The 27,959-nt window shown below is 37.4% G+C and overlaps 3 protein-coding genes across 3 annotated transcripts in view; 2 read left to right on the plus strand and 1 right to left on the minus strand.

Moving 5' to 3' along the window:
• Window positions 1-27,959, plus strand: part of LOC136340726 (uncharacterized) — an 83,605-nt gene that overhangs the window by 15,760 nt on the left and 39,886 nt on the right. The window contains exon 3 of the mRNA XM_066285027.1: window positions 20,954-21,034. The gene's annotated coding sequence lies outside the window, so the exon portion shown is untranslated. The remainder of the gene's footprint in view (window positions 1-20,953; window positions 21,035-27,959) is intronic.
• tko (technical knockout) lies at window positions 6,929-10,576 on the plus strand. The gene is made up of 2 exons (XM_066285026.1): window positions 6,929-7,291; window positions 10,200-10,576. The coding sequence occupies exons 1-2, from the start codon at window positions 7,135-7,137 to the stop codon at window positions 10,538-10,540; spliced, it is 498 nt and encodes a 165-aa protein (XP_066141123.1). The 5' UTR covers window positions 6,929-7,134; the 3' UTR covers window positions 10,541-10,576.
• On the minus strand, window positions 14,826-16,439 carry LOC136340724 (hepatic leukemia factor-like). The gene is made up of 2 exons (XM_066285025.1): window positions 16,270-16,439; window positions 14,826-16,095 (listed from the first exon to the last, which is right to left on the minus strand). The coding sequence occupies exon 2, from the start codon at window positions 16,093-16,095 to the stop codon at window positions 15,337-15,339; it is 759 nt and encodes a 252-aa protein (XP_066141122.1). The 5' UTR covers window positions 16,270-16,439; the 3' UTR covers window positions 14,826-15,336.

Genomic DNA, 27,959 nt, shown 5'->3' on the forward strand with positions numbered 1-27,959 from the left:
AAAAAGTTGCTTTGGAATAAAACAAAGGTTTTAGCATGATTTGATATCACCTTAACCCAGCTTGTAATGTTGATTTTATGTTAAAAATAACCTCTGAGATAACATTTTTTTGCTATGTAACGTTGTCCCTAGTTCCCCCGTTCTTTGTTCTTTGTCTCTTGGCTATAATCTGGACAAATAATTGATGACAAAAACTTTGATTATTTGCACATTTCCACGTGGTTTTTTCCTCGGTAAAACAGGGATTGCGTCACCACCTGCTTGAAACAGAGATGTGGAACGGTGCTCGAAAACCCTTCTAGGAGCAATTTCTAGCAGGCAATTAAAAAACTTTGAAATGTGTCCTGAATTCATAAAATAAAACATAGAAGAAATATTCAAACGTCCAGAAGACTAAAAGCAGCAAGTTTTCTTGTAAAGTGTACTTAGCAGAGTCGCTCTATTCTTCCATCGGCCAGCACGCCATATTCAGTCGTGTCAATATTTCTGGGCCAACCTGTAGAGTCATTGAGGATCTTCAGCCAAGTCCAGAGCGTAGGATTGAGCGCCAACTCCTGCAACGATGGAGACCAAAAGAAGCGGTGGAGAGCTCAAAAAACTGGTAGCGTGTCCGATGCAACTCCGCGCATAGGGACTGCGAAAGCTATAGCGCAAATCTCGATAAAAGTCCCGCAGTTGTGTAATAATTATCTTGAGGCTTAATTCTGGGAGAGGTCGGACGCTCGTTTGCGAATGTCGAACGTTTTGCCGAATTTCGATTTTAAACTCGAAGACGTCGGTCGCCTTCACCGCGAATATTCTCTCTCAAAATCCAAAGGATTCGGTAAAGTCGCGCATTGTTCCGCTTAAAGTTCTGACAGTTAATCGCTCATGAACTAATTAAACAAACAGCTTAAAATTTTAATTAACGACCACCGCAATGTTCCTGAATCATCTCATTATAGAATTTCTTGCGCCCGTTGAAGAAACAATGAACGGGGCTTAGATCAAGGCCATCCCCCGAAAATAAACATCCTTTCTATCGGATCACTTGACATTCTCCATTAACTGGTACGACCGAGGGTATTTCTTTGAAATGAGCGCTCCTCCGGAGGTTACGTAACAGCAAGGATACGCGGAAAAGTACCATCACCTTCAAGTTAAAAATAAAATCGCTGGTACTTTCACTCTCACTTGGACTTGTTTTTGCTAACTAATTCCTTGGCAGCTTTCACTTTAGTGCCGGCCATTTATGTAAGAATAATTATTGTTATTTAAACAAAGCGAAATTCTTTAAGTAGGTTCTCCGAGATTATACGTCTGATATTTGAGCAAGATGCGTTGCAAAGCCGAATAATCAATCATATCATCGTGGTGAATTGCATACGTTCAACAAGCAATTGGTCATTTTCAAAACTTCCTGTTTTGGACGATTTGTGTTGTAAATTACCTGGTAGGTATTCAAAGCGAGCCCTGAATAATGTAAAAATGACATCGTCGCTTTAAATATTAATTTCCTTATTTGAATTACATGAGAGTATCATCGTACACAAAAGGTAGACACGTTCATTATTCCTGCTGATATGCCGCCTTGGCGTAGATAGGGAGCTATCATTTGGTGGTATTCGAGTCGAATTGGAAAAAAAATAATGGTGTGCAACAATAAAACCTGTAGTCATATAATCGCAATCTGTGTCACGGTCCCCGATTTGGTTTCACTCTTTTTCCGTAATTAAAACCAGCCACTTTCTCCTTTAAGTGAAATGTGCACGCGAATTTGCATCTGCTATTGCAGTTCGTACCGTTTTTTCACAGTTTCCTATAACCATAATGAAATAGGGACCTTTCCGAACCGCAATTCTGTACGTGTGATTGGCATATCTGCGACTGTTGAAGTAGCGAGCACTTTAGTGTTTGCTTAGCAAAAACTTCATTAAAACAAAGTAAACAAGTCGCACTTTCATAATTTTCAAATAGCAAATGTAACGCCATCGACTATGTGTATGAATTTGCATATTAGACAAATACGTTATGCAACTCAAATATTTACTTAAACGTGTAATTCTTTAAGGATATAGATATAAGTAATACAGCCTTTTTTGTTTTGATAATATGTGCTGGTAGATTCCGGTTTCGACTATTGTGCAAGTTCATTATTCAATCGTACTTTTGCGTTTCTCAATTTCCCATAACTGTTAAAGTGCACGGGGATGAGCTGCTCACACCGTCCAAAGGTCTCTAACATCTCGAACTGATCAGGCAAGAGGGAAGGTAATCTTTCATCCGTGCGTTCTTGTGCCGATTCGTTATTACGCGGAACTATCATAACTGTCAAACTAAGCGACAGGCCTGCTTTATTGAACGACTTGGCATTCTACAGGGCATTCCCGAATAAGTCTGCCAAACTTCTTACTGCCGGTTCCTGCGATCGGCATAAGAAGTGAAGTTCGTACGAACACGGGCCCGTTTAAGTTTCGTGTCTGAACTACAGGGTGACGAGAATTATTAGTATTTTAATTTTCTCCTTGTAAGTAAGTACATTTACGAAAATGGGGGGCGCAACGGAGGTGTAGACGCGCCTCTTTTAAGGGGAAAAACGTCTCGACTTCACCAGCGGTGTCACCATCGATGTACCACCAAAAATGCGAAACGAAAAACATGATACGCCACTGCTTAAAAATATTTACCATCATTTTTTGAATGCTTCATATTTCTGCGAAAATTTTCCTTGAATAATTTTCATAACGTTAACCGTTTTCGCGGAAAAAAATAAAACGCAGCAATTTGCAATCTGAGAAATCGCATAATTCATCCGTTTTATACAATAAAAAATACGTCAGCATTTTTTCAGATAGTGCGCAGCAGTATGCGAAAAAGGGCCGAGACGTGTTTTCTCGTAAACAAACCGCTCTCTCCGCCCTTTATTCAATCGTTCCTTTATAAGTAACGTAACGTACCTAATGAGTCTTGTAGTTTCGATATCAGTTAGCAAATACAACAGTCGCTCGATAACGTGAACTAATTCAAACCATCCGAGGGCAACATCGTCGAGGTGTTTACATTAGCGAAAGTGATTTGAATAATAAAGAATTCGTTAAAGGAACGTTTAATCGGGCTCGCCCGGACTCCCGGCATATCACAAAATAAGCAAATATTCTACTAGTGATAAATATTTTTTAATTAGAAGAAATGTGATCTCAATCTGTGCAAATTAGCGCTGAGGATCCTCTTTCAGTGACTAAAGTCGTAATTTACGAAGAACTAAAATATCCACGTAAAATACTTGTTTTTTTTTAGCTCAAATTAACGCTTGGCTAAAAACTTGTATAGTTTGCATATCTCTTACTACACTCCTAACTTTAATGGGAATATTCTCATCATCTTCACTGTCCATATTTTCCTCCTTATCAAAACCATCCGTTTGCTTATCTTCTTTTCATAAATGAATATCAGTTGGAGTGCAAACCATCTTGAAACTTGCTATTTTCAATAAATCAAGAACGTCCAATGACGCACTGGCAAGAACATCAGCATCGGATCGCAGTTGTTCCCTAATTACGCTTAAGGGAACATCATCTATATCTTGATCATTGGTACGAAAGAGATTGTTCCAACATTTTTGAATCGCTTGCTGATTAACTGCCTTCCAAGCCATATGCAAATTTAAAACAGCTTCTCATAATGTTACCTGTTTCAAAGCCTTAGGTATCTTTTCAGGATCCCTTGATAAGAGAGAGGAAAGTAGAAATTTTAGGTAGTACAGCTTGGGAGTCTTATTATATTGTAGTCGTTGGGTTGAATTCATGGAGTTACGCTGAGCGGTACGCACATAGCAAAAGACCCATCGTCGTTCCTCAGTTGTTACGCTGGAGGATAACTTGGTCCATTATCTAATAATAATAACCTCGTTTATTGGAAGCTTCAATTGCTTTAGGAAATTTCGTATTTAAAAATGAAATAATCCTCAAGTTATGAATGTGCAAAACATTTGCGTCCATCATTGTCATACCTCAGGGTATTTCAGGAATAGTCATTCTAGCGGTTTTTGAACAGTCATAATCAACCGAGTTGTTAAAGCTTTTACATTAGTGCGGATTTTTCGCTTTCCCTATTATCGTTCGCTTTATTTTGTGCGTCGCCAAGAACTGTTTACATAATCGGGCGTGTACATTGTTTACTTTATCGCGCGTCCCGCTCAGCCTCATAGCACGAACATTGTGTTTACATTAACGCTAAATTTTCATTGTCGCGTGTTTACATTATCGAGTGTCTGCTGCGAAGTTTTTTTTTTTTTCATAAAAGGCGATTAACGTTACGGCAAATGCTCATAAAAAATTTTTTCACAGCAATATAGAGGATTCAGAAAAAAAATAACGAGCGGCGTATCATATTTTTCGTTAAAAATATCCCGGGTCGCGTCAACGGGGACGCCGCTGCCGCAACTTGAAATGTTGTTTTCCCATTGGAAGATGCGTTTCTGCACTCATTATACACTCCGAAATTTTCATTAAAATATTTATTGCCGGAACAGACTCATTGGGAAAAATCTGGAAAATCATAATTTTTCATCTCCCTACAATTCGGATAGGAAGCGAAGAGAGACAGACCCACGTTGGAAAGCTTATTCTGAAACGCCCTGTATTCATACTTACAGCATGTTAACCTACATAGGAAACATGAAATTGAAATTATTTTCATCATCCGCAACGATGGATGTTGATGGTATAGACATAATTAGAGAACAATTTGCATCGAAAAAACGAACGTTATTCGAATATAACCTTCACGGTATAAGGATCCAAGCCATTATTACATAACGTCGAAATTAAGAAAAACACTTCCTTTTTCAATCAGGTGGCAGGTATTTATTTATAATTTAATTTTAAATGCCAATTAATAGGATATAGCGGTATTTGAGCGTGCCCAATATTCGGACAAAATTAACTGCTGTCGGGACGTGAATCTTATGATCATCAATGCACCACAAGTATCGTTTCATCATGTACCATATTCTTAACTCGCAATGTTTAATGCAATCCGGTGGGCAACTTCCATTATTGTTAATTGCGGAGGGTCAAAACAGCCTTAAATCACGCACCATCTGATTAAGAGGACCTTTAGATTAGTCAGCACATTTGTCAATGTTGGCATAAGTTCAAATATTTTGTTGTGGCATGTAAATCTAGCAAAATAAGAAAATATGAATTTTGCGTTCACGGTGAACCGAAAATAGCGACTGAAACGTATGGCACCTTTGTTTGAACGGTATTTTTAAGCACGAGTCCACATAAACTGCGTGTTTGTCAGGAAAAGGTGGTTGCTCTATGTAAACTTGAATAACACACAATATGATTATACTTCTCACATACCTAGATAAGTATCATATCCAACTTCTACATGCTCCAAAGAGTGTTACGCCTTAAATGCATAACTGTGGCAAAAATGGAGAGTACTACATAAGTGTAAAAAGGGGCTTCGCAATTCGATTTGTTGCTGCAATTGCCGAGTATCGCATACGGTTGCAGCGGCAGAAAGTCCGCAATTACATAACCAGTAAAATCACCAGTTTCTTAACACGCATATTAAAGTACGAAATAAATTAAGGCAATACCCTAAACCGCCATATAAATTTTAATATCGTTTGCCATATAGGTTGAAAAATTGTGTTACAACCACTAATCTTCCAGGTGCCGCGCAAACTTTAAATTCCTTAGGAATTTATTGTAATATTTTTCCCTCTTAAAGAAATAATTTTGCATTTATTTTATTGACTGTATTTTTGCACTTTTTCCCACGACGCCTTACGAAATTAAGCGGAACCAGCAGAAATAGCAGTAGCGAAAACAAATTCTAACACACGCGCGTGTTAGGAAAAACAAATGTATGTCACAGCACAATGATGGTAATTAAGCTGAAAGATTTATTGCACTCTTGCATTACTCAATTAGGTAAAATGTGCCTCCAGTTGCCTACATCCCACGTACCTGCAAAATAACTAAAACATGTTAATTTCGACAATACTATTTAACAAAATGTTACAAAATGGAAAAAAGTATCTTCTGGTAGGCAATTACGCAAGTGATCATGCGCAGATCTGCCACGATGGAGTGTCCGAGTCTCGGTTGAGTAAACTTTTTGAATTTTTATTTTTTTGTATTCGGTCGTTTACAATTATTTATATAACAGACGAGTGCATTGAGAAACTTTATTGCGAGTTATCCACACAAATCCTCCCACGATTATGGACCTCATCCAAAGAAAATTTAAAAAGAATCTTTTAACCAGAGTACTGTATTGGGTCGGTTAATCATTAGTTTTCTCAAGATACGTGTGCGTTAGGACTTCGTAGCACAAGCGTGTTGTGCATTATGTTAACATTTATTTTTGCCACTACTATTCCCGTTTGGTAGATTTACTTGCGTAAGGAGTCGTGGGAAAAACAACTATTTTGACATTGATAGTTACTATAATCTTGAGAACAAACAATTAATCCTTAGATAAGTGCCTAACGAAGACATTTTAAATGTTACACGTAGTTCTCTAAAACCCAAGAATAAATAAATAGGCAGATACCCTATTTGTACTTGTTTGTGTGTTCGGTTTTCTTTTCTACATTAAATCAGCAATTATAATAAAAAAATGGATGAATTATTTTTAAAAAATTAATACGTGAAAGTGCAAACTTACTGCTAAAATAATAAATTTTCAATAAAGGTATGTCCTGCCATCTATCAACGATGAGCGTATTGAAACTAAGACGGACATTACTGTTAGAGACATCTGTTGCCTTTCGCGAGACTTTACGCTACCTAGAGGCAGATGGCACTGACAGTCGTTTTTAATTTAATGTTTATGCAAATTTGAACATTAACTTTTAACAAATTTTATTTCATTTATAATATTATTATGCCATCTGAACGTTATGTCGTGTGAATCTTTTCCATTTAGAAACTCGAATATTATGATTGAAATATGACTTCTGCACCCTTTTTAAATTTCTCGGTAACGTCAACGTCAACTGTAAATATCTCACACACTGACAACAAATTTAAATTTATTTCTAATATAAAAATTTCATTAATTTACTAGCATTTCTGCTCTACAAATAATTCAGCATCAATATTTCTAGTTGTAAGATAATATTAAGTCCATAAAATGAATGTTTTACAAAGAGTCCTTAAATCTATGCCACTCAGGCCCATATTATTAAAGTCTAATGAGAGCCCTGTACAGAATATGAAGATCCTCTGTTCTGGAGATGCTCATTTCTCCGAGATACTTTCAAGCCGATTTAATTCGCTATCTCTGCAAGGTAAGTGCACAAGAAAATTTATACTCTGTGCTTTCTGTTAGATCAGGTTGCTCTATGATACTGTCTACGAGGGACATTGATTTCACTGATTTGTAATAGTTCATTCATAATCTTGTAAATCACAAAGCAATGTTATAATATGCTGCAGCTAATTCTGCAAGTCAATGTTTCACTTTCCATCCAACAATTTTGTGCACACCAGTGACCGTTGGTGTCTGGTCCAATATGATGTGATACCTTGTGTAGGTTCCTGGTGAATTTTATTGATGAATCTTTGATGAAATCTAATGTAGATTACCCAGTGACATAAGGGATACAATTCATGTGATTCCTCATAGATACCAAAAGAAACTGACTAACGCATGACTTTAAGTTGAATAATATATGAAATATGCTTCCATATATACCTAGTTATCCTGATATCCATAATAATTATAACCCAATTTAGGTTATATTAAATAAGTAAGTAAATAATATACTTAAGACACTTTTGTGGATACAAATTAAAACCATTAAATAATTATTATTTGTATTAGAGAGGGTTAAGAATAGGTTAGAGAAAAGTTTATCAAAGAGATGTTTCTTAGGCTGCCTTCCTTAAGTTCAATTACATATTATAATTTTCAAAAATTTCCTGATACCCGTTTTTGTCTCAGACAAACGACAACCAGCTTAGATTACTCTGTTCAAAATAATACATTTGCCTTACATCAAGAATACCTGATAATTAATTAGGAGTAATCTACTTTAGAGATTACCCAAAAAATATTTGTATGAATTAATAGTTAGTTCGGGAAATACGTTTCGATATACTCATTTTTGAAACGAAACTTGCTCATATTCTCTGATTTGAACATTTTTTCCCAACGAATGGAAAAATGTCTTAGGTTTCAGATATAGGTCAAAAACTCGCAATCGCCATAACATCAAGAAGGGAGTAATAAAAATAACTATAACATAGTAAATAGTATAATAATGTTTCAGTCATGGTTACTATGCAAATGTTGTAGTGATATCTGATTCTTATCTGCCTTCGTTCAAATAGGAAAAATAGAATGGAAAATTTTCAATACAAAGGAGAAACATAAATATTGGCAAATTCTTCTCTAGGTATGAGAGAAATCTTTAATAATTCATGTTCAATTTTTGTTTAATCTATTTTTAGATCTAAAATGGGTCATCAGCATAAATTTCCGATATCTTAAGTCGTTTCATTTTCGGTCCTGCACGGTTTCGAAAACGCATTGTATTTAAATTATATCTTTCGAAAACTGGGGATAGCAGTTGCACTATACGAACGAATAGTCGAGAAGTTTGCTTCTCGAAAATAAGTTACCGTATGACTAGAAATTTACCATCGAACATTTTTTTCCTAATAGTGTCCAACGCGTGTGTGGTAATCCTATCTCATACCATACTTTGTTGAGCTTCACGTAATCCTACCATTATTTTTGGTTGGCCTTCATTCACTCATAGGATCCCTAGTTGAATGCGTGCTATGTTTTGCGGTTTTCCGCATTGAGCTGTCACTGCATGATGCTGGACATTGTCCCTTCAGATAATATAAGGGAATGGACACATCACCTGCCCGGGTAAAGGGTAGTTTAATGCACGGATGATTTGAAGGCCACAGGGTTGGACTAAGTTTGTTATTAGTATCAATCAGCCTTTCGTTTTATACTTGGATAGGTGTAGTGTTAATGCAATAATTACTTAAAATGAAGATTAAAGAGAGTGTTCGATCTTCAAGAGATTTCTTACGAAGTCGACGGTGCAATTTGAATTGCCAGACTTTCAGTTCAATTAAATTTTATCTACAAATTTGCAGAATCCTCTTGGAAATTTGAGGATTTAAAAAAAAATCTGACGGCATCTTTTCATTTTTATTTATAAGAATGAAATGGAGAATTTCTTGTAATTTAAACGTTGTTTAAATACGTAAAAATCTTTTTATAATGGTTTTCAAAATTCTCCGAGGCAGCCAAGGGAGTTTTTGAATTTTGACTTTGCTGGAACTTGAGAGACATTTTCAAGTATGAAATTAAAAAACACATGGTTAAACGTTTTCTGTTCAAAACGCATTCTTTGGTGTGGCGAGGTGTATGTATGGTGTGGAGTTACCTTCGTTGCGGTTATAGAAAATTATATTGTTTATATACATTTATATTAGAAACCATAAAATATTTAAAATGTATTTATTTTTTATTTATAAGCAAAATTGGGAGTTATTTCTACACGTATAACACACATAAGTCCGATTCTGGATATGTCCAGTATTCAGGATTCAATCACAATATAATGAGCCTGGTGTGGTGTGACAGATAGTAATCTTGCAGATTTCGTTTATTGCATTTCCACCCTATAAATAAGAGTGGTCAGGAGCCTTTTACGTGTGCCTTAAAGCTTTAATGAAACATTCTTTCGAATGTAACAAATTTCTGCACAAGGTATTTGACTCACAAGACCTGAATAGAAACCTATTGTATAACTGTTATTGGATAGGAAACTCTGCATGAAAACGGTGGTTTAAATTCTAAAAAGCTTTGAAAGAATGAGAAAAACGTCTTAGCCGGACAATTGTAAAGATATTTTGATCTTGAGGACGAGTCTTGATGTATACAGAGCGAGTCATAGCAAGTTGACTCCTCGGGCGAATTTTTTAATTTCCACCCCTACACAAGAAAAACCCCCTGCCAAGCAAGTCCGCGTCCCCCAATAAGGCCGGCACTGAGTCTATAATATGAATTTACAGGAAGGTAACATTGAATTGTGCTGGGAGAAATGCGTTGCGAGGAAATGTGATCTCGGATGTACCTTTACGTAAAAATGCCATGGGATAGCTTAGCATTGACCAACCTTCAGCAGAACTTAAAAAAATACGTCATTAAAAATATGCTCGTATTTTCAGAGAGGTGTGTTTCATCTTTGGCCCGAATGCATCGATTGGGACCTCATGTAAAACCCCGAAATCCGAAGCTGCCGTTGGACGGAAACCCCTTCATGAAGGGGGTAGTCTTGAAAACTCTTATTAAAAAACCAAAAAAACCTAACTCGGCCAATAGAAAATGCGTTCTAGTCAGATTGTCCAATGGCAAGGAAATGGTGGCGTATATTCCAGGGATAGGACACAATTTACAGGAACATAATATTGTTCTGTGTCGTGTGGGACGTGTCCAGGATTGCCCTGGTGTGAAGTTAAAGTGCGTCCGAGGGAAATATGACTTAAGCCATGTAATTCAGCAAAAATAGTCTCAAAAATATACAATTTGTTGTAGATTATTATAATTTTTGTTTGTTTTTTTGTGATTTACCTATCTTGAATATTGGTAATTAAATATTGACTAACCCTTGGCAGGAGTAATAAAAGAACAGCTTGAGCTTGAGGGTTCAGTCCGACACAATACAATTCAGACGGCACACAGCACCCGGTGACACGTGCTAAAGAATTGTCCGAAAATCTCCCACAGATCTTCCTATATAATGCTGAGTAAATACGACGTCAACACCGCAATTTTTGGCTGGATTGTACAGTTAGCCTGGGAAAAGTTACCTACCTGACGGCCATATTTACTATGGGATTCGCCCTTTATTTGACCATTTAGTTTGCTCACTTGCAGTTCGCAATACCGTTAAATCAAAGAGGTTCACCCATATTTTCCTCAAATTTTATTGCACCCCACCACTCTAACTGTTTTATTATTTTTTGAAACAACTTCTGCATTTTTGGAATACTCGTCATTGAGACGTATCACGCATGCCCAACTGGTAATGTTTTTAAATAGAATTTTTTAAATTAAATTTCTCCAAATGCAGGGGGTTCCATTAATAATTTAATCCCCATTTAAATTCTTTATTTTCAACGTTGGAGAAAAGGTTTAAACGGGGATTCCCCTTCATTTTACGAATAGAATGTATAAATGGTCCCGCTGACCCCCCACCCCTCAGTTACCCCAACCCCACGTCATATACACTGTCTTATTTTAACTGGAGTCTCTCAATTTTTCCGGGATTTTTGGATTTCTCGTTAAACTTTAAGGTCAGTTCGTGTAAGGCGCCTTATCTTAAAAATTTATCGTTTTCGAGTTGTTCCGGAAAACGTTTCAAGATTTAGGAGCAGCAAAGTCCTACGGAAATCGGTCTTGTTCCCTAACCATTGCGAATTTCAGAGCCGGTCTTTTAGGGCTAAAAGAGGACGTAATGAGCCACTTTTTGACGTATTTGAATTCGGAAAAAAGTCTTCTAGGATCCTCGAAGTGGGCCTCCAAATTTGCACGTATTGGAACATCAATAACTTGTTTATTTCACATGGAGTGTTCCAATTTTCGGGACGGCATCGCGTTGAGGGAAAAAGAAAGATATTTAAATGTGATTTAGCGGGAGGGTCCTGTAGTGTGGTGTGGGGATTTTATATGCGATGTCCGACATGTTGGACTAGATTAATTTCGCTCCGAATGAACCTATTTTCCTCCTAAATTTCCCAAATTGAGGGCAGTGATAAAAACTTTATGATGACACTAAAATCTAAACCAACGATTATTGAATTCTTTTTCGGAAGATATTACGTGTGGGGAATAAAAGTGTGGCGCAAAATTACAACTCTTTCTGTAGAATGCCAGTGAAGGTTGATTTAGTGACTGTAAAGGCCTCCCACCGAGGTGCCATCAAGTGCTATTCAAATTTTTGAGAAATAGTTTCGTCCTGGATAGATAAGAATCGACGTGTGGCTTTCTAAAGTCTTCAAACGGGTTACTTCGTTATTTCTTCTAACAGTACAAAAGGAAGAACGAGGATGGTTGGCGAACTCCGTGTGACGAATTGCTCAGTGTAAGGAACGTTCTGAGTAATAAGTTTATCTTTATGTTAAACCCTTTTTTGGGTAACACTCACAATTCTTTGAAAACGATGATTTACGAGATCTTTCCTGGGATCGTGTCTACATTTACCTACTTACCTGATTATTTCTCGATTTGTAGTAGCAAACGTTGAGGACGAGTGGTATTTTCATTAAAGGCCCTTTGAGATACGTTTACTGGACCTTTACCTTTGGATTTTGATGAATTGCTTCTGGTAGCATGAGAGGTCACGAAAGGAAAGACAAATGTAAAAAAATATATCGAAGAATATACCGTTGGAATAGCTAATTAATTGTAGTGAAGTGTATGTATAATATCGGTTTGATGGAGAGGAAACTAAAATGGGCATTTAGAGGGGCCTTGGTAATGTAATTGGGCGTTGCCAACCTGAATTTTAATCACTTAATCCGAATTAATATTTTCAAATTTGATTAGTTCAACTTTGAATAATCCAGCTCAGGTTCGATCTCAGTTTAACAATTTAAATTGCACTTTTTTTAATAATTTTATTTTCTTCGGATGTCGGAGTGGCCTAAAAAGAGAGAGAAACTCTGCGCTTTCTCTGCTTTCCGCACACGTCCCTAATAATCAACTTTAGTTACCTAAAGGGTATGTTTAAACTGACCATCAAGGCACGTAGAAAATGACCAGCAGTTTCCATTTATTCATTCTTCGTCACAGATATTACATGAACCAGAATTTTGCAAAAATCTTACAAAACCCTTCCTCTTGCCATAGCGGCAGATGTTTCCATCAGTCCATATAGGTCAAAGGAGTTAGTCGTATTTGCGGTGGGGATTAGATTTTGGTCAATATGTACAGTTATTGCCGTCTCGCAGCCATCTATCATAACTAAACACAAAGGGCCACTTTTGTCGCATTTCACGTCAAGAACCTTTTGCATTGCTTTATTTGCGAAGGCTGGCAAGTGACAAGTAGGTAAAAAGAGTTTAAAGCGATGCGAAAGCTTGGGAATGGTCAAGCATCTATGACTCTTTGATAACTCTATCGATCATGGGACAATTACGTGATGTGACGTTACGCTATATGAAAGCACCATTTGGTACCGTTATAGTTACCCTGTAATCACTTTTTCCGAAAGGGCGAGTTTGCGAATTTTTACTGCTCGTAAAACGTCCTTTTCCTGCAATAAAACCTTAAACTTAACAAAAAAAAATGCAATATGCTCCGTTAGTTAAAATGGGTATTTCAGCACTAAAATGATTCGAGTACTTTTTGCACATGTAACTTCTGCCAAGCGGACGGTACTATCACTAAGAATTTGCTCTACGTATATATGACATGTTGTTGAAAACTTGCTTTAGACCGAGAAGCAAGGAGGAACGAACTTTCTCCCGTTCTTCTGCGCGCCTATGGCTTTTGTTACGTTTAGAAAAATAGAAATTGGTTTTTATGCTTGCCGAGATGTTCTTTGTTCCGTTTTCATCATAATTATCCAATTTGAATTATCATTATGCAGGGTGTTACTTAGGTACGTTTCAAAAAACCGGCAGCAACCGGTTCGTCCACGATGGGGCCCCACTTCACTTTACCGTGGTGGCACGTCGATTTCTAGACGCAACTTGGACAGGAAATTGAATCGCACGCGCGGGTCCACCGTCACGGCCACCCAGGTCACCGGATTTAGATCCGATAGATTTTTTTCTTTTGGGGGCACGTAAAGTCCTTCGTTTATAGGACTCCGGTCGACGCTGAAGGAGAATTAACCCAACGGATACGGGATTCATGTAATCAGACAAGATATACGTCCGGAATATTTCAACCTGTTGGGCAATCGACTTTAAGACGAGCTAACGCGTGCATTGAAGTTGAACGAGGACGTTTTCGGCAACTAGTGGAAATTTCGTGTTATTTATTGTTAATTTTTTTCTTTTAAATAAAAATTGCACACGTTCGTAGCAGTGAATTTTCAAAAAGGCGTTTTTCTCGTCTGATTTTTCTTAAATTTTCAGCGTTACCCCTGTGCACGCCACTAGCACAAGGAGATAAACAATTTCCAGCTTAAAAGATTCCTTAGGACGACATTGAAAACTGTCACCAAGTTTGTGCCTTCTTTTGATTGTTTTAAATTTTTTTGAAAACGAAACAGTATCGAGCCTAAATTTACGTAAACTTTTCGTGTTAGAATCACTCGAAGAATCGCCCCTTTAAGTTCGTCCGCGTACTTAAATAACACCTTGTATAATGCAAACATAACAATGCATAATTAAATTCAATTCGCTGCATGGAAATCGGGTTGGGAAGCGAAGGGTAGCCATATGACACCTCCAAAAAGGCCGAAAACAGTGTCGCTTTTACGTATGTGATTGAAAATAAGATAATGAACCTGGATATTTGAATTTTTGCAAAAATGGTCTCTTTTAGGTATACTCACAATTATTAAATGAGAATGTAAGTGCTTCCATTATGAAAAAGGAACTTTGTTAAGTCGTGGCAGCTCTCACTGATTTTACGTACATATGTACTATTTTTTTGACGTTATGTACCTACATATGTATTAATAGAATTTTTCTTAAAGTAAATCTAGCCACATATCTCAATTCGGAAAATAATCAACCGATTCCGTATATGTACCTAAAATCGACCCTGCAGGCATCTGTCCAAGGACAAATAATACGATGTTATGTAATAAGTACATATAAACATTTATTTATTTACAGTCATAGAATTATCACAGTACTAGTGAAATTTACGTTGGGACACACACATAAACACTAAATGTCAAAGTAAATAATAATTGAAGCATGATTTAATGAATAAATAGGACACTTATGCAATAAACGATGCTCTCAAGATTGTTTCAATTTTAGTAATTATGTATGTAAAATTACATACAAAAATTGTTGATTGGGTTTTAACCCCTATTATTGTGTATATATTATATATAAATATTATATATTATATATTATATATAGTATATTGTGTGAAGTCTCGATCACTGTAACATCACTTTTTACATTCGCCCTCAGCAGTGAAATGTAAGAAAAAAACTTACACAAACATGAAAATAAAGTGGACAAGAGGAATTACCTTCGAGAAAGGCACTTCAAGATTCACGCCATTAGAGAATTTGGTTGTTTCTGGTAAAAAAAAATCTTCAAAACGCACGGTACATTCCAACAGGAGAGTAGACCAGTTCTGACCCCTCGCGGCTATTTCGGACGGATTGGTTCACTTGTCGGTTGGGATAGAGTTATTGAAGACCCGATTTAACATTGCCGTAAGCCGCATCTTCTCTCTCTCCAAAGATGACAATTGATACGCGATCTTGACTGCATGTCCGTCTAGGAACTTGACCCGAATAGCCGTCTCATCTTCCTTCGTCTTCCTGGCTTCTCTAGACCTTTTGGCAGCCTCGTTGTTTTTTCTCCTCCTCTCTAAATATTCTTGGTCGTTCATTTTCTCAGGATTGACTGGAAAATTCCGACGCATGTTTCTATTGCTCCCACTCTCAGCAACGCTCGCCATAATCCCGTCTTTCAGCGTTTCAAATTCAGCCTCCAAAGCAGGATGTAGCGTCGAGACCATTGATTCCGCCCCTGTAGTAGTCAACGCCTTGAAAGGTCGCTTTGGAGGTGTGATAGGTGACATATGTTGGGTAATGGTCTGGGAAGGGGTTGGGAGATACGGGTATGAGGAGAGTTGAGGTGGTATAGCGATTGGCTTCCTGACTAGGTAAGGGTGTATGGTTAATCTTGGAGTAATGGAGGGCGGACTGATCGGGTGCCCGCAAGATGGCGGCGTGCGGTTCTGGTACTCTACGGGTTCCGTCGCTACTTGGAGGGCTGATGGGAGGTACGGGCTGTAGCACAGAGCTCCTTGGTAGTTGGAGTTCTGAAACCCATAAGGACTGGGATCGAGGTGGTGTATATGTTGGTGAGCGCGCAGTGGTCTTCCGAAAGCTTGAGAGTTCTCCTGGATTGAGTTCATCTGATAGAAGAAATAACTTATTATTAAGGACGCTTTGGCGTTAATAAAAATAACGTGTTAATAAAGAAATTAAAAAAAAAAACCTATCTGACGAAAAACCGTTCTGTTCCGGCAAAAAATGATGCAGGAAAAAAAACAAAAAAAACTTGTATAAATAATAATACCGTATCTTACCTTTCAATCAATCATCAATGCTATTGTGATACTATAATCTCTAAGGTATAAATCTTCCTTTAAATCGAGAGGCACCCAAGAACCAACTTTCTCTTTCAGGATCTAATGCACAATAATTTCGGTGTCAGCGCAACATGATCTGAAGCCAAATTCACAAGAACCCACTTTTATTGGTCCTCTCCTTTCAACTGAACTAACAAAATACGGATTTCGTGGGAAAGGCTAGAAAAATTTGCGAGTCTTAAGGGTGAATGGGCTGACCAATTGAACGGACCATGAGCGGGGGTGGGCGTGGGTTGTAGGCCTATGCACCACTACCAAGAGTAGTAAATTTAAGAGTCCCAAATATTTAATTGAATATGATTCCGTGTAATATTGTACCTGGTTTTACAGCCTCCCACGGGTACCTGTATTTACGTAGCTCTTTTTTGTCTGCGTTTTCAGCTGATAGGAGATGGAGGTACGCAAAATTAAAACATACGTATTTTCAATATTTCCGGTGAAATTCTCGAATTCTGAAGGCGAAATATAAATGAAGGTTCAAGACCATGCTTGAAAATAGGTCTTATGTGAAAAGTTATATGGGAACAAGACGTGTGCAAACAACAAATTCTGCGAGTTGTGTATTTTTAATCTTTATAAAAAGTTGTTTTGAAATTTAACGAAATAACGAAGATATCGGGAAAAACATAAAGTTAGCTGAATCGATTTTACTCTTGACTCTTATCGCTGATTAGAGAGGTAAGCAAAAACTATGTTTTAATTTGCTGAAACGCTGAAACATTTATTTGATATTTGGAAATTGTTTGGTTTTTAAACGCAGCAATTGTTTAAAAATGAAATTGTTAGAGCGGCTCATTTATTTACCAAATTTTTAGGTTTTGTTTTAACCGAAGGGCAATTTGCGAAATTGCTACGAACCGCGACCAAGAGCAAGGAACGCTGCACACTGTTGGCTGGGAATTGGAGGGTCTTCTGGTGCGGTAGCTGACTCCGTGGGCATCTTGACTGCTAAGTTAAATCGCAAGACTTCTCTTAAATGAGAGGACGGACAGCCAAGCAGCGACATTTAAGTTTAATTTTTGTAGATAACTATTCTATATTTTATATTTGCTCAGAAGAAAAAATCAATTCATTTTAATTATATTTCATAGCGAGTTTTATTTTTTTTCCCGATTAAATTTTTCGAACCTCTCTTTCATCTGTTTTGTGCAATTAAGGTCTAATTGACACCTCAACTCGGTTGGAAATTCGTGGATCTTATCAAGTTAAAACTTCTCGTTCCATTAGCAAAACGCCTAATTTCCGAAAACTTCACACGTGCCCCGAACAGTGTCGAAATTTAAGAGCGATTTGAAGCTTGAAAGAGAACAGCGAAGAAAATGCTGGATCAGGCCAAGTTTCGACAAAAATGTTACGGACAATTAATTCAATTATTCAATTCGCTAGGACTAGGGACAACTAGGCGTAACCGTCAGTACTGTTGGTACTGCCGGATAATAGGACAAACGAAAGGCGTCGCTTATTTAGTTTAGACTAGATTTTCACATTTAATTTAATTTGGATTAGACTAGAAAGTATGTGATCCCAAAAGTTATTTTCAGGCATTAGGGAAATCTAATCGAGTTGTCATCCGTTATAACAGAATAATGGCCCCCGGAGTGCACCGCCTCACAGTGTCCTTCAAAAGGGTGAGGAAAACGCTTGTAGCTGAGGCTGTATTCTCGGAATTGAGGAACGTCACTCGCGAGGAAATGACGTCATAACGGCGAAGATTGATGGTTGTCCACGCTTCACCAACATAAAAGTCACGCTATTTCAGCCTTATTGCCCATAGACCAAAATTGCGTAAAAACCTTCGGTCCCATCGATTTTTGATTCGAGCGGGGCAATTTTTTTATTGTATTTTCAACCTCTTAACTTCAGCCGTTGAGCAGGGGTGAGGGTTATTCCCAAATTTTCAATCGAGAGGGGGTGTCAAGTGATATCACATTTTACAGGTAGTTGCAACCTGGTGAACCATGTCCGAGTTTGAAGTCACTGCTATCATCCCCGTTGATATTGTAGCTTGTCAACGTCTGTGGGGGAAAAAAGCTTTTAGTTAATAATTAATTTATCACAATAAGAGTTGCAAACTTCGCAATGAGGGCGGAAAGACTTTTAAAAGTGAGATTTCACTGAATCATTTTGATGGAGGAAAGTTTCACTCCTAATCGTATAATTCATGGATGCCAACGAACTGCAGTCGAAACGTTACGTAACGTAAAACACCGCTTTTATTTAACAATAAATTTAATTATGTATAATTAATTAATTGTATAAAATTGATTTTATTGTGTGGTGATGAATGGCGGTCATTTCTGGCATTTAACAAATTGATCATAAAAGTGATATGAGTACTTTTTTTCGATTAATCCACCTTTTTAAGAAAAAACTACAAATAGAGAAACGCAACGCTTTAAATTTTAAGGATAAAATTCACTTCCGTCAAAACGATTCAGTGATATTTCACTCCTGGGGTCTTCCTACCCTCACTTCGAGGTCTGCAGCTCTTATTGTGATAAATTAATTGTGAACTAATAGCTTCTTTTCTTACAGATTTTGACAAGCTGTCATATCACTGAGGATAATGGCAGGGACTTTAAACTCGAATGTTGTAATTAGGACACAACTGCCTTTAAAACGAGGTACCACTCGACCGCCCTCGCTATTAAAAATATTGGGGGTAACTCGCCCCTACTCGGGGGTTGAACATGCAATAAAAAATTGTCCCCCCCGAATCAAAAATCGATGCTCTTGGGCGTTTTTACACATTTTCATTTTAAATATTGGAAATCGAGCTGCACACTTTCGTCGGACCACCCTATATGAGGTTAGATGCTTTACTTCATCATGTGCGAGCATGAAATCAGTTTAACCCGAAAAAATCTACTAAATCAGCATTGAAAGCTTCTTTTTCCCGTTCCCATATGTTCCTTTCCGGAATTCCTGGTTTGCGGAAGCGGAAGGGTGAAGTGCGGCCCTTAATATTTTCCTATTTAGATTTCTATTTATTGGATGTGCATAGCAAAAGGGGGTCAGGCCGTTATTTCATCTGTCAAGTGGATGAGTCACAATAAATAATACCATTTGGGGGCGAGAAAGGGTTGACACACATTCGTTCATATTGTGATCGAGGCACATGTCTACATGTTGGCCAATCTGGTTGCTATTTGGATTACGAGAGATTGTGGTAGATCTGTGGTTTCAAGGGATCCTGAAATTTTCATGTGCTTCTAGGTCATAAGCATCATGAATGAATTTTTTAACGTTTATCCGTTTGGTGATTGAGTCGTGTCAGTCAAGACAGCATGACTGTTCCGTCATGCGGCTCCACGTTTGCCAAGTCGAGTCTCGCGAGAAATCGCAAGAAATCGTTTGAGCAATCTGTCGTGGCTTTAATACTTCGATAATTTGAATTATGATTTTACTCAGAACAATGAATCTAAACAATTGATATTCGCCATATTTCTGCGTACACTGTGAAAACAAAAAAAAAATCGGTATTTTTCTCAAAAATAGATCTCTCATAATCGTCTATGCAGTCGTGCACCTCAAAGGTGAAGGCGATAATGATTTATGGTTTTATTCAAATTTTATGGCTTGGTACCTGGCAAAGCAAAGAGGTAGATGGGTCCAGTGACAGAGTCAATTTTCAAGCTGGAGAAAATAGGAAGTTTATTATGATATATTAGTAAAAGTTTATTTTAATTCAGCCTCGATAAATATGTATTAATAAAAAAATACAGGAATACTTAACCGTCTTCGGTAATTCAACAAATGAACAATAGCAGTACCTTGAGTCCAAATAGACGAGTTTCACCGACAAACCTCTTTAAACGGCCGACATGGCTACTGATTAACGACATGACCTTTAGATTTCCATAGTTGACCATTTGGAAAGAAATTGGCGTATTTATTTCATTTCAGAATAGCCACAAGTTATAAAATTTTATTGTGCCCCTTAGGGTTCCTCCTTTAGTTGAGTAGTTCGGTCAGGCTTTATGTCTCGACACAAGTTAAAAGACATTTTGATAATTGATAGTCCTGATTTACGACAAGAGACTATTGAAATTACCATTCTGGCATGGAGGCTGAAATTGACTATGTCGCACGCGGCCTCAAAATCTCGGTTTTTGAGCAGTAGTGATCACATACTCCATTACGCGATCTGTAAGGTTTCCCTGATCTCATGCGGCTTTTTGTAGTTCGCCACATAATTTTTCCATTATTTTTAAATCGTTTCCGTTATCGCATGTTTGCCAGTTGGATAAGTATTACGTTTTGCGGTTTTCTTCACCGAGCTGTCACTGCCCGTTTGTGTGGTAAATATAATCGAATGGACACGTCCCCTGCCTTAGTAAAGGGTAGTCCGACGCACCAAAGATTTGAAGAATACAGGGCTGGACCGCGGTTTTGACCAGATTTTCGCTCACTCGCTGCAAAATCACAAACGCGTGCGTTGTTATATGTATTTGTAAAATATCAAATTACCAAATTTATGAAATATTGCTCCTAGACGTCCCATGAATATTGCTTTACCAGTACTTGTTGAATTTTTTAAAATTTTTGAATGTATCCAGGTATTTGGAAAGGCCCGTTGGTTATGTGAACGATGTCCACAATATATCTTACATTGTTTCAGCTGAAATGGTAAATGGTAGAAATACACCGTGTGTGGAGCTCCGAAATGCTGCGGTCGCCGATGCCTGAAGCCCTCAAGCACGTGAGTAAGCATTTGAGAGATTGAATCAGTGACATTTTTCAGTTAGAACGTATTTGTTGCAACCAATCAGATTCTTTTAGGTATTTACGGTTGTTTAAACACTCCGTAAAAAAACACGGTTTTCTCAATTAAAAAGTCATAATCAAATTTTATTTAATTTCTGTTGCATGTGGTAACTAGGATAATTAAAAAAATATATATAGTTATTGCAAATTTGGAATAGGGGGGATGTATTATGTTGGCGATTAAAAGGCGGTCAGCAGATAATTTAATAATGTTTTCAAAAAATAAAGTAAAAAAATTTTTACTCCAGAAACAGAATTCCCACCTATATAAAATATGCTGCTGCTATTTAGAGTGTCCATTACGTTCCATATATACGTGGAACAGTTTTAGTACATTTATCTCAAATATGTGGTGCTATTACCAGGGATATGTTAATTAAGGCCAGGTTTACACATTTCCCCCCTTCAGTATGAGCTGCTTCCGGGGTATTATGTGATTTGAACCACTATACTTCACCCACCCACATACATATATTCAAAATCATTTCAAAACTGTTCACCTACCTTTGAGACCTCTAGGCTTGCCAGAGTGCGGCTCTGTATCATAGCCAGCATACAGGATGCAATCTGAATAATGAGTCTAACGTGGTGTCATAGATAGTAATCTTGCAGATTTCTTTTATTGCATTTTTGGCCAATGAATAAGGGTGGTCAGGAACCCTTTTGTGTACGTGATAAAGTCTTAATGAAAACATTCTGGGAACGTGAGATAACATGTATCCGCATTCGCAGAAAGGAATACGATATCTCTCGTCGGATTGAACTGGGTAGAAGCACTTCGTGAATCAGTTTTGAGACGTAAAACCCGACTCTATTAGAGGGGTGGATTTGATAGGTTCTATCAAGAGGCCTAAAATCGTAAGAAATACTAAGAACAATTTGCGCCACGATTAGTTGGGATGAAAATGGAGCGACTTAGCTCTATTTGCCTCAAGTCAATGGTGGATAATTGCCGGGCTGCAGGGTGGCAAAATTTTAAAAAATATACTTTCAAAATTATATTCCACATAACTAAGTGTTCGAGTTTGTGAAATTAAGTATCAGGGGCTTTTTTGGGGATGAAGAATTCACCTCCCAGTGATTTTCCCCGTTAATCATAGAGGGCGCTACATACCGTCCACGATATGCGGTTAATTCATTTGTGTTTTTTCGTTGTTGACGATAATCTATTTTCGATTATAGAGGTGTAATGGTCCATTGCCTGTGCTCCAGACAGTTACACATTAATCATGTCTCTATGAACGACTTTTTTCGAAAAAAATGCGTCAGAACTGGTAAACGGGAGTCTCTGAATAGCACGTAACCTCAATTATCTCTGATAGAGCCGATATTTACGGACTTCAAGATCAAAAGCATTTTTCTCGAAAACCCCCCGTTAACAAATTTAATGAGTTTGAGTCGTTTGATGTAAGAAACAAAAAAATAATTTGACATTTTTAATTTGCGCCCCTGTAACATTGTAATTACCGCCTTGTGGTTTGAGGCAAGTAGGACTAAATGATTTTGTTCTTATAATGGCGAGCTACATGGGAGCACTGTAAAACCTTCTAGTACAGAGACGGAACCTCTATCCATAAAAATATACCTCTAGGGCTAAAATCTTATCCAACACAATGAAAGTAGCACAAACACCAAGTGACACGCGCTAAAGGATTGTATGAAAAACTCCCACACAACCTTCTACATAATGCTGGGCAAATTCGATGTCAATACCGCAATCTTTGAATACATTGTACCGTTAGTATGGGAAAATTTATATACCTGAGAACCACATCTAGTACCCTAGGGACAAGGGATTTGCGACCACCATGTGACCATCTTATTTTGTTGGCCCACTTGCAGTTCGCAGTATCCTTTGATCTTTCAAATAGGATTAGATTTTCCAACCTCTGATTACTTTCTTAAAAATCTTAGTTATTTTCTTGGACGTGTCTATAATCTGTTTCTGTGTGTGTGTGTGACCTGTTTAACTTTTTTTTGTCGGACGAAAAAAATCCCACGAGGGACCATTTCTCCAGATTTGAACGAGGAATTCAAGAGTAATTTTTATTTTCACAAAAGCGAGCGGCATACCATCTTTTCTCGAAAACTGTCCTTTGACATGGAGATATGCACGCCACTGAAAAGCACAAAAAAAGCTATTTTTTCAATAAAACATATGCGCCCTTCATAGTCGGCAACACGTCCAAATTTTCGGTAAGGTATTCCTAACCCTCTTTGAAGAAATGCAACCATTTCGATTTTTTGAATTAAATTTGAACCCCCCGTATCTGCCAGAGGAGACCTTATTGGTCGTCGGTTTATACGTGTGGCAAACTGACATTAATTCTCGACGCTATCAAAGTTACTCGGGTTAAAACGGAAACACCCTGTGTATCTTTTATTAGCAGTCACGTCCACGGTGACCAGCACATTTTCGTTACAAATTATGTTGGACTGGACAAAACGACTTAATACTGCGTCCGATATTCCGCAAAAATCACACAAAACCCTTCCCACTATCACAGTGGCAGATGTTTTGGTCAATCTATATAGGTCAAAAGCTGTATTTACAATAGGGATTAGATTTTTCTAAAATAGGTACATGTACAGTTATAGCTGTGTCGCAGACATTCATCAAAACTCAACACAAAGGGCTAGTTTTGTGGCATTTTACGTCAAAAACCCTTCATAATGCGTATATTTGTAAAGGCTGAAGATGAGACGTGACAAGTAGGTAAAAAGAGTTTGAAATGAAATGAAGATTTCAAAATGGTCAAGAATAGAAACCTCCGGTGGTCAGTAACTTTTCTATGGATTGTATTATGTGCCTTTGATAACTCTATCCATCGTTGGACAATTATATGATGTAACGTTCCATTAATTCCCAGTGGTTCAATCAATTTCGAATTTACAAATTCTTCGATTGAACAATTGATCCTCACGCATTATTTTTTACCATAACAGTTACAAGAACCAGTTTGACGTTATAGACCTTGTTTTACAAGCCGGCGAGGAGTCAAAAAGAGAATTGAACTGCAGAGTGCCTTTTTTACGAGATGGCAGATTTGCGAAATATTAGAGCTCGTAAAAATCCTTTTTCTTACGATACGACTGCAATTCGCAATGCACCCCTTAGTTTGAAAGGGTGTCAGTGCCGTAAACTTCCTTTGAAAAGTATTTTTTACAGATGTTTTAATCGTAAAATAGGTAACGGTACTACCACTGGAAACTCCTCGTGTTTGGAGGTGACCCTTGAAGCTGATAGCCCATAAAGTCATCGGTCCGGAATAATATTTTAAGATTCCACAGGGCGTTTGTGAGTTATGGTGCTAAGCTGAAATGCCTGATAGATAATCGGAAAAAAAGTAAATTGGCGTCCGTAAATCTGCGATTTTGGAGCTCCGGGGTGGCAAAGTTTCACAAACAAAATCGGAAATATAAAAAATTCTGCGAGAACACTTATGAAATTTTTATGAAAATTTCGAAGCGTCATCTGTTGCCACTGACGCTTCATCCGCAATAAGAAAAATTGTTTAGTGTTTCACCAGCGAGATTTTGCTTCAGTTTCACCATTGTCAACCTCGATATTTTAAAGAAAAAAAAATCGTTTGACGCTACTCCTTCTCAAAACAAAATTTCCCGTGCAATCCGAAATTGCATTAGAAAATCGGGCGTCGTAAATCAAATTTGTTAGTTTGCAAAATGCGAGTGATTTTTTTCAAAAAATCCATTTCACGTTGTGAAAAAGTGCCATTATGGAATGTTGAAAAATTTTCTGTTCACGTATCAATAGAAGCAAGCAAAACGGTTAATGATGGTCACATATAGCCCAAACGCACAGGGTTTTGTCTGCATCCCGTTTGATTTAGTAGAAAAAAAAACCCTGTAAACCGCATGTTTCCCTACTACATGGCGAACTTGGTGCCAAAATAATTCATGACACAGAATTATGAGAACGTCCAAAAAATGTCCTGGAAAGCGTGAAAAATGAGATACATCCTTGAAATTGAATTTGGAACCTCTGGTAAACTGTGGACAACGCAATTAAATCAATATTCAATTAACTTTGTAAATAAAGTGTTAAAAACAAGGGAACGGTTGTTAACAACATCGAATTTTTTTACTTCCTTCGGAATATACGCACTTTTTCATTTCCAGGGATGGACATTATTGACCGTAAAAATGTACAATTTTCCCGCTTTCAACCAATTACGCTATTGATGACTTATTTCGCTAACTCGATATTGACCACAGAGACCACTGAAAGATTATTAGAGAATGAAGAGCTCTTTTCACACAGAAAAAAAAAAGATATTTGATTTTGTTCACTGTGTAGAGCATTCTGTACGATGTGGCTCGTATTAAGCCTTTCCCAAGTTTTCTAATGGAAACTTTTGGATTCGTATATTTTTTAAATCTTAAATGGGCTGCAGAGAGAAAGAATTTGGCTTTCCCTCCCGTCTTAATTAAACTTGTAACTGTAGTCACTTTTGCAAGTTTGAGGATTCAAATAAATCGATATATTGCAGAAAAACGGTATCTTAACAATTCCGAAATATCTAGTCGATTTGAGCCAAAAAATTCCTTTAAAAAATATCGAATTTTTTTGGAGAATTTGCAGCCGACGGGGATACAGGGTGTTGCAATAGTGACACAGCTTTCGATAGCTTGGGAGCTATTAGTGTTAAACATTTCGTTCAAGCGACGGTTTTTACTACAAAAAAGTATTTATTTTAGGAAAATATTTTTGTATATACAGCACGGCTTAAAAAAGGGCATCGAACCAAAACTACGTTTTTTCTTCTAAGCTTGTGATGTAGCTTTTTATTGCCTTTTTTCATTATTGTCCTTATTTCCTTAAATTCATACTTTTCCTTCTTTGAAAGTGTCACCTAGATCGGTCGATAAAACCATTATTGTATTGAAAATTTAATTATTACCCCTCCCGCCCCCATTCAAAAAAGAGATAGGCCATAATCCCTTGTTCGCATTTTTACTAGCTGGATTTCCTGAAATGTCGTCTTTTTGGTGACCAGGCTAGGAAAAATACGGAAAATGTATCAAAAAATTTCATATTTAATACGTTTTTCTTAATATGTTAGAAATGAAACCTCGATATCAGCCCCAAAAGTTTGAGATTTATCATTTTCAATCATCTTTTAAGGGAACAAAATCAGGAAGTGGGGTGCAAGGAGACACCATGTACCTAAATTTTACGGATGTTACACCTTAATAATTATACATTGTCTGGTACAAAACGACAAAGTTCAACTCTTTTTAACTTTAATCGTTGGTCTGATCTTCTCACTCCCTTTGTCCCCTTTAATTTAAAATTTTTCGCTTGCAAGGCCATAAGTTTCATCGGTTCATGGAGATCCTGAGCTCTCAGTTTTTATTTCTTGATTTTCTGCCAGTTCAGTATGGGTTTTTCGTTTACTAATTTTATCGTGAAATTAAGCTATCTTAGCAACACTTGGTCACTTCTCACTGCACTTGCGCCGTTGCGCAGTTACGTCATTTGGACCTGACTTCAGGCAAAGTTCCAGTTTTCTACATTAAAGATTTGTCCCCTGGCAGGTTTTAGTTCACTATTTTTCCGGGATGTTCCTTTTTCATTTTTCCTTCAGCTAAGGGATTAAAGTGAAGATTTTTTTCTTTAAAGAGTTCAAAAAATCACTCACTCTTCGACTATCAACTTGACGATATCCTACTACAGCTTGAAAAATATAAAGATATTTATTTACATTTTTATAAATATCAAAATAAATTTTAAATAAATTAAATTATGTATATTTAATGTATATTTATATATCGCCTTCGTAGAGGGTCTTTCGACATCCAATGGAGTGAGTAACAGTAGTGGTGTTTGTGGTGTTTGAGCTAAATGGAAAGTGGACATGCCAAATTGTCTATCGCTAAATCGACAAAAACAAGGCGAATGCGACGAACGTTTGTGAAAGACCTAATAAATGAATTTATATTAAATTAAAATAATTAAAATCTTTTTTTTTCCCGACTGCGGGGGAGACCGTGAAACGCTTCGGCTGGGGGGTTTTCTCCACGATTGGGGACAAAAGTGCTCAGTCGAAAACCAATTTAAACCCTTTAATAAAATGCAATATAAAACCGAAAACATCCTGCTCTATACCCAGATGTTCTCACCGAAACGTCCTGATTTGCGGAAGCGGAAGGGTGAGTTGCTCTTAATTCCTTCCTATTTGTTGGATATGATGGAAAAATGGGGTCAGACCGTTGTTTCGCTTGTCAGGTGCATGAGTCACAATAAGTAATACCGTTTGGGGGTGCGAAAGGGTTGACACAAATTCGTTCATTTTGCGACTGAAGGCATACATTTGAGGGGTGGCCAGTACCGTTATCATTTCGATGACGGTAAATTGTGGAATTTGATGGGTCGAGATTCACGACTCTCGTTTCATCGTCGTGCGATTATTTGTAAATCGAAAGCAGCGTGAGAAACAGGGAAATCATCTTGGAGGAAATTCGTAGCAAGTTCTGATCCTTTAGAGATCAAACTCAAGCTAGTTTCTCACAGAGACCTAGAATTGACCAATACCCAGGCTCCATTTGAAAGTTTCTATGGGGATTGATTTGTAGTTAAAATTGGCAGCACATAAATGATGTGCCCATAAGGGCCGAATAGTTTTATTCCAACTTCGTCGCTGTTTCCTAATTTGGTGGGGCGATTTAAATGGAGCCGCAGGAATGGGTCACCCACATGTCTGTGTATACTTCCAGCTATGTTCAGCGGAACATCAGTAAATTGATTTTTACAGCCAATATGTTAATAGGAAACTTATGGGACGATTATCATTTTGATAATCTGACAAGCCCGTTCCGCTAAATATCACACCCCCAGT

Source organism: Euwallacea fornicatus, chromosome 8, assembly GCF_040115645.1.
Source record: "Euwallacea fornicatus isolate EFF26 chromosome 8, ASM4011564v1, whole genome shotgun sequence".
Lineage (NCBI taxonomy): Eukaryota > Metazoa > Arthropoda > Insecta > Coleoptera > Curculionidae > Euwallacea > Euwallacea fornicatus.

Excerpts from the sequence above, each read along its gene's own strand:
- tko (XM_066285026.1), top strand. The coding sequence starts at position 7,135 with ATGAATGTTTTACAAAGAGTCCTTAAATCTATGCCACTCAGGCCCATA. Across the intron at positions 7,292-10,199 it reads TAATTCGCTATCTCTGCAAG|AGAGGTGTGTTTCATCTTTG; the intron begins GTAAGTGCACAA and ends TCGTATTTTCAG.
- LOC136340724 (XM_066285025.1), bottom strand. The coding sequence starts at position 16,095 with ATGAACTCAATCCAGGAGAACTCTCAAGCTTTCGGAAGACCACTGCGC.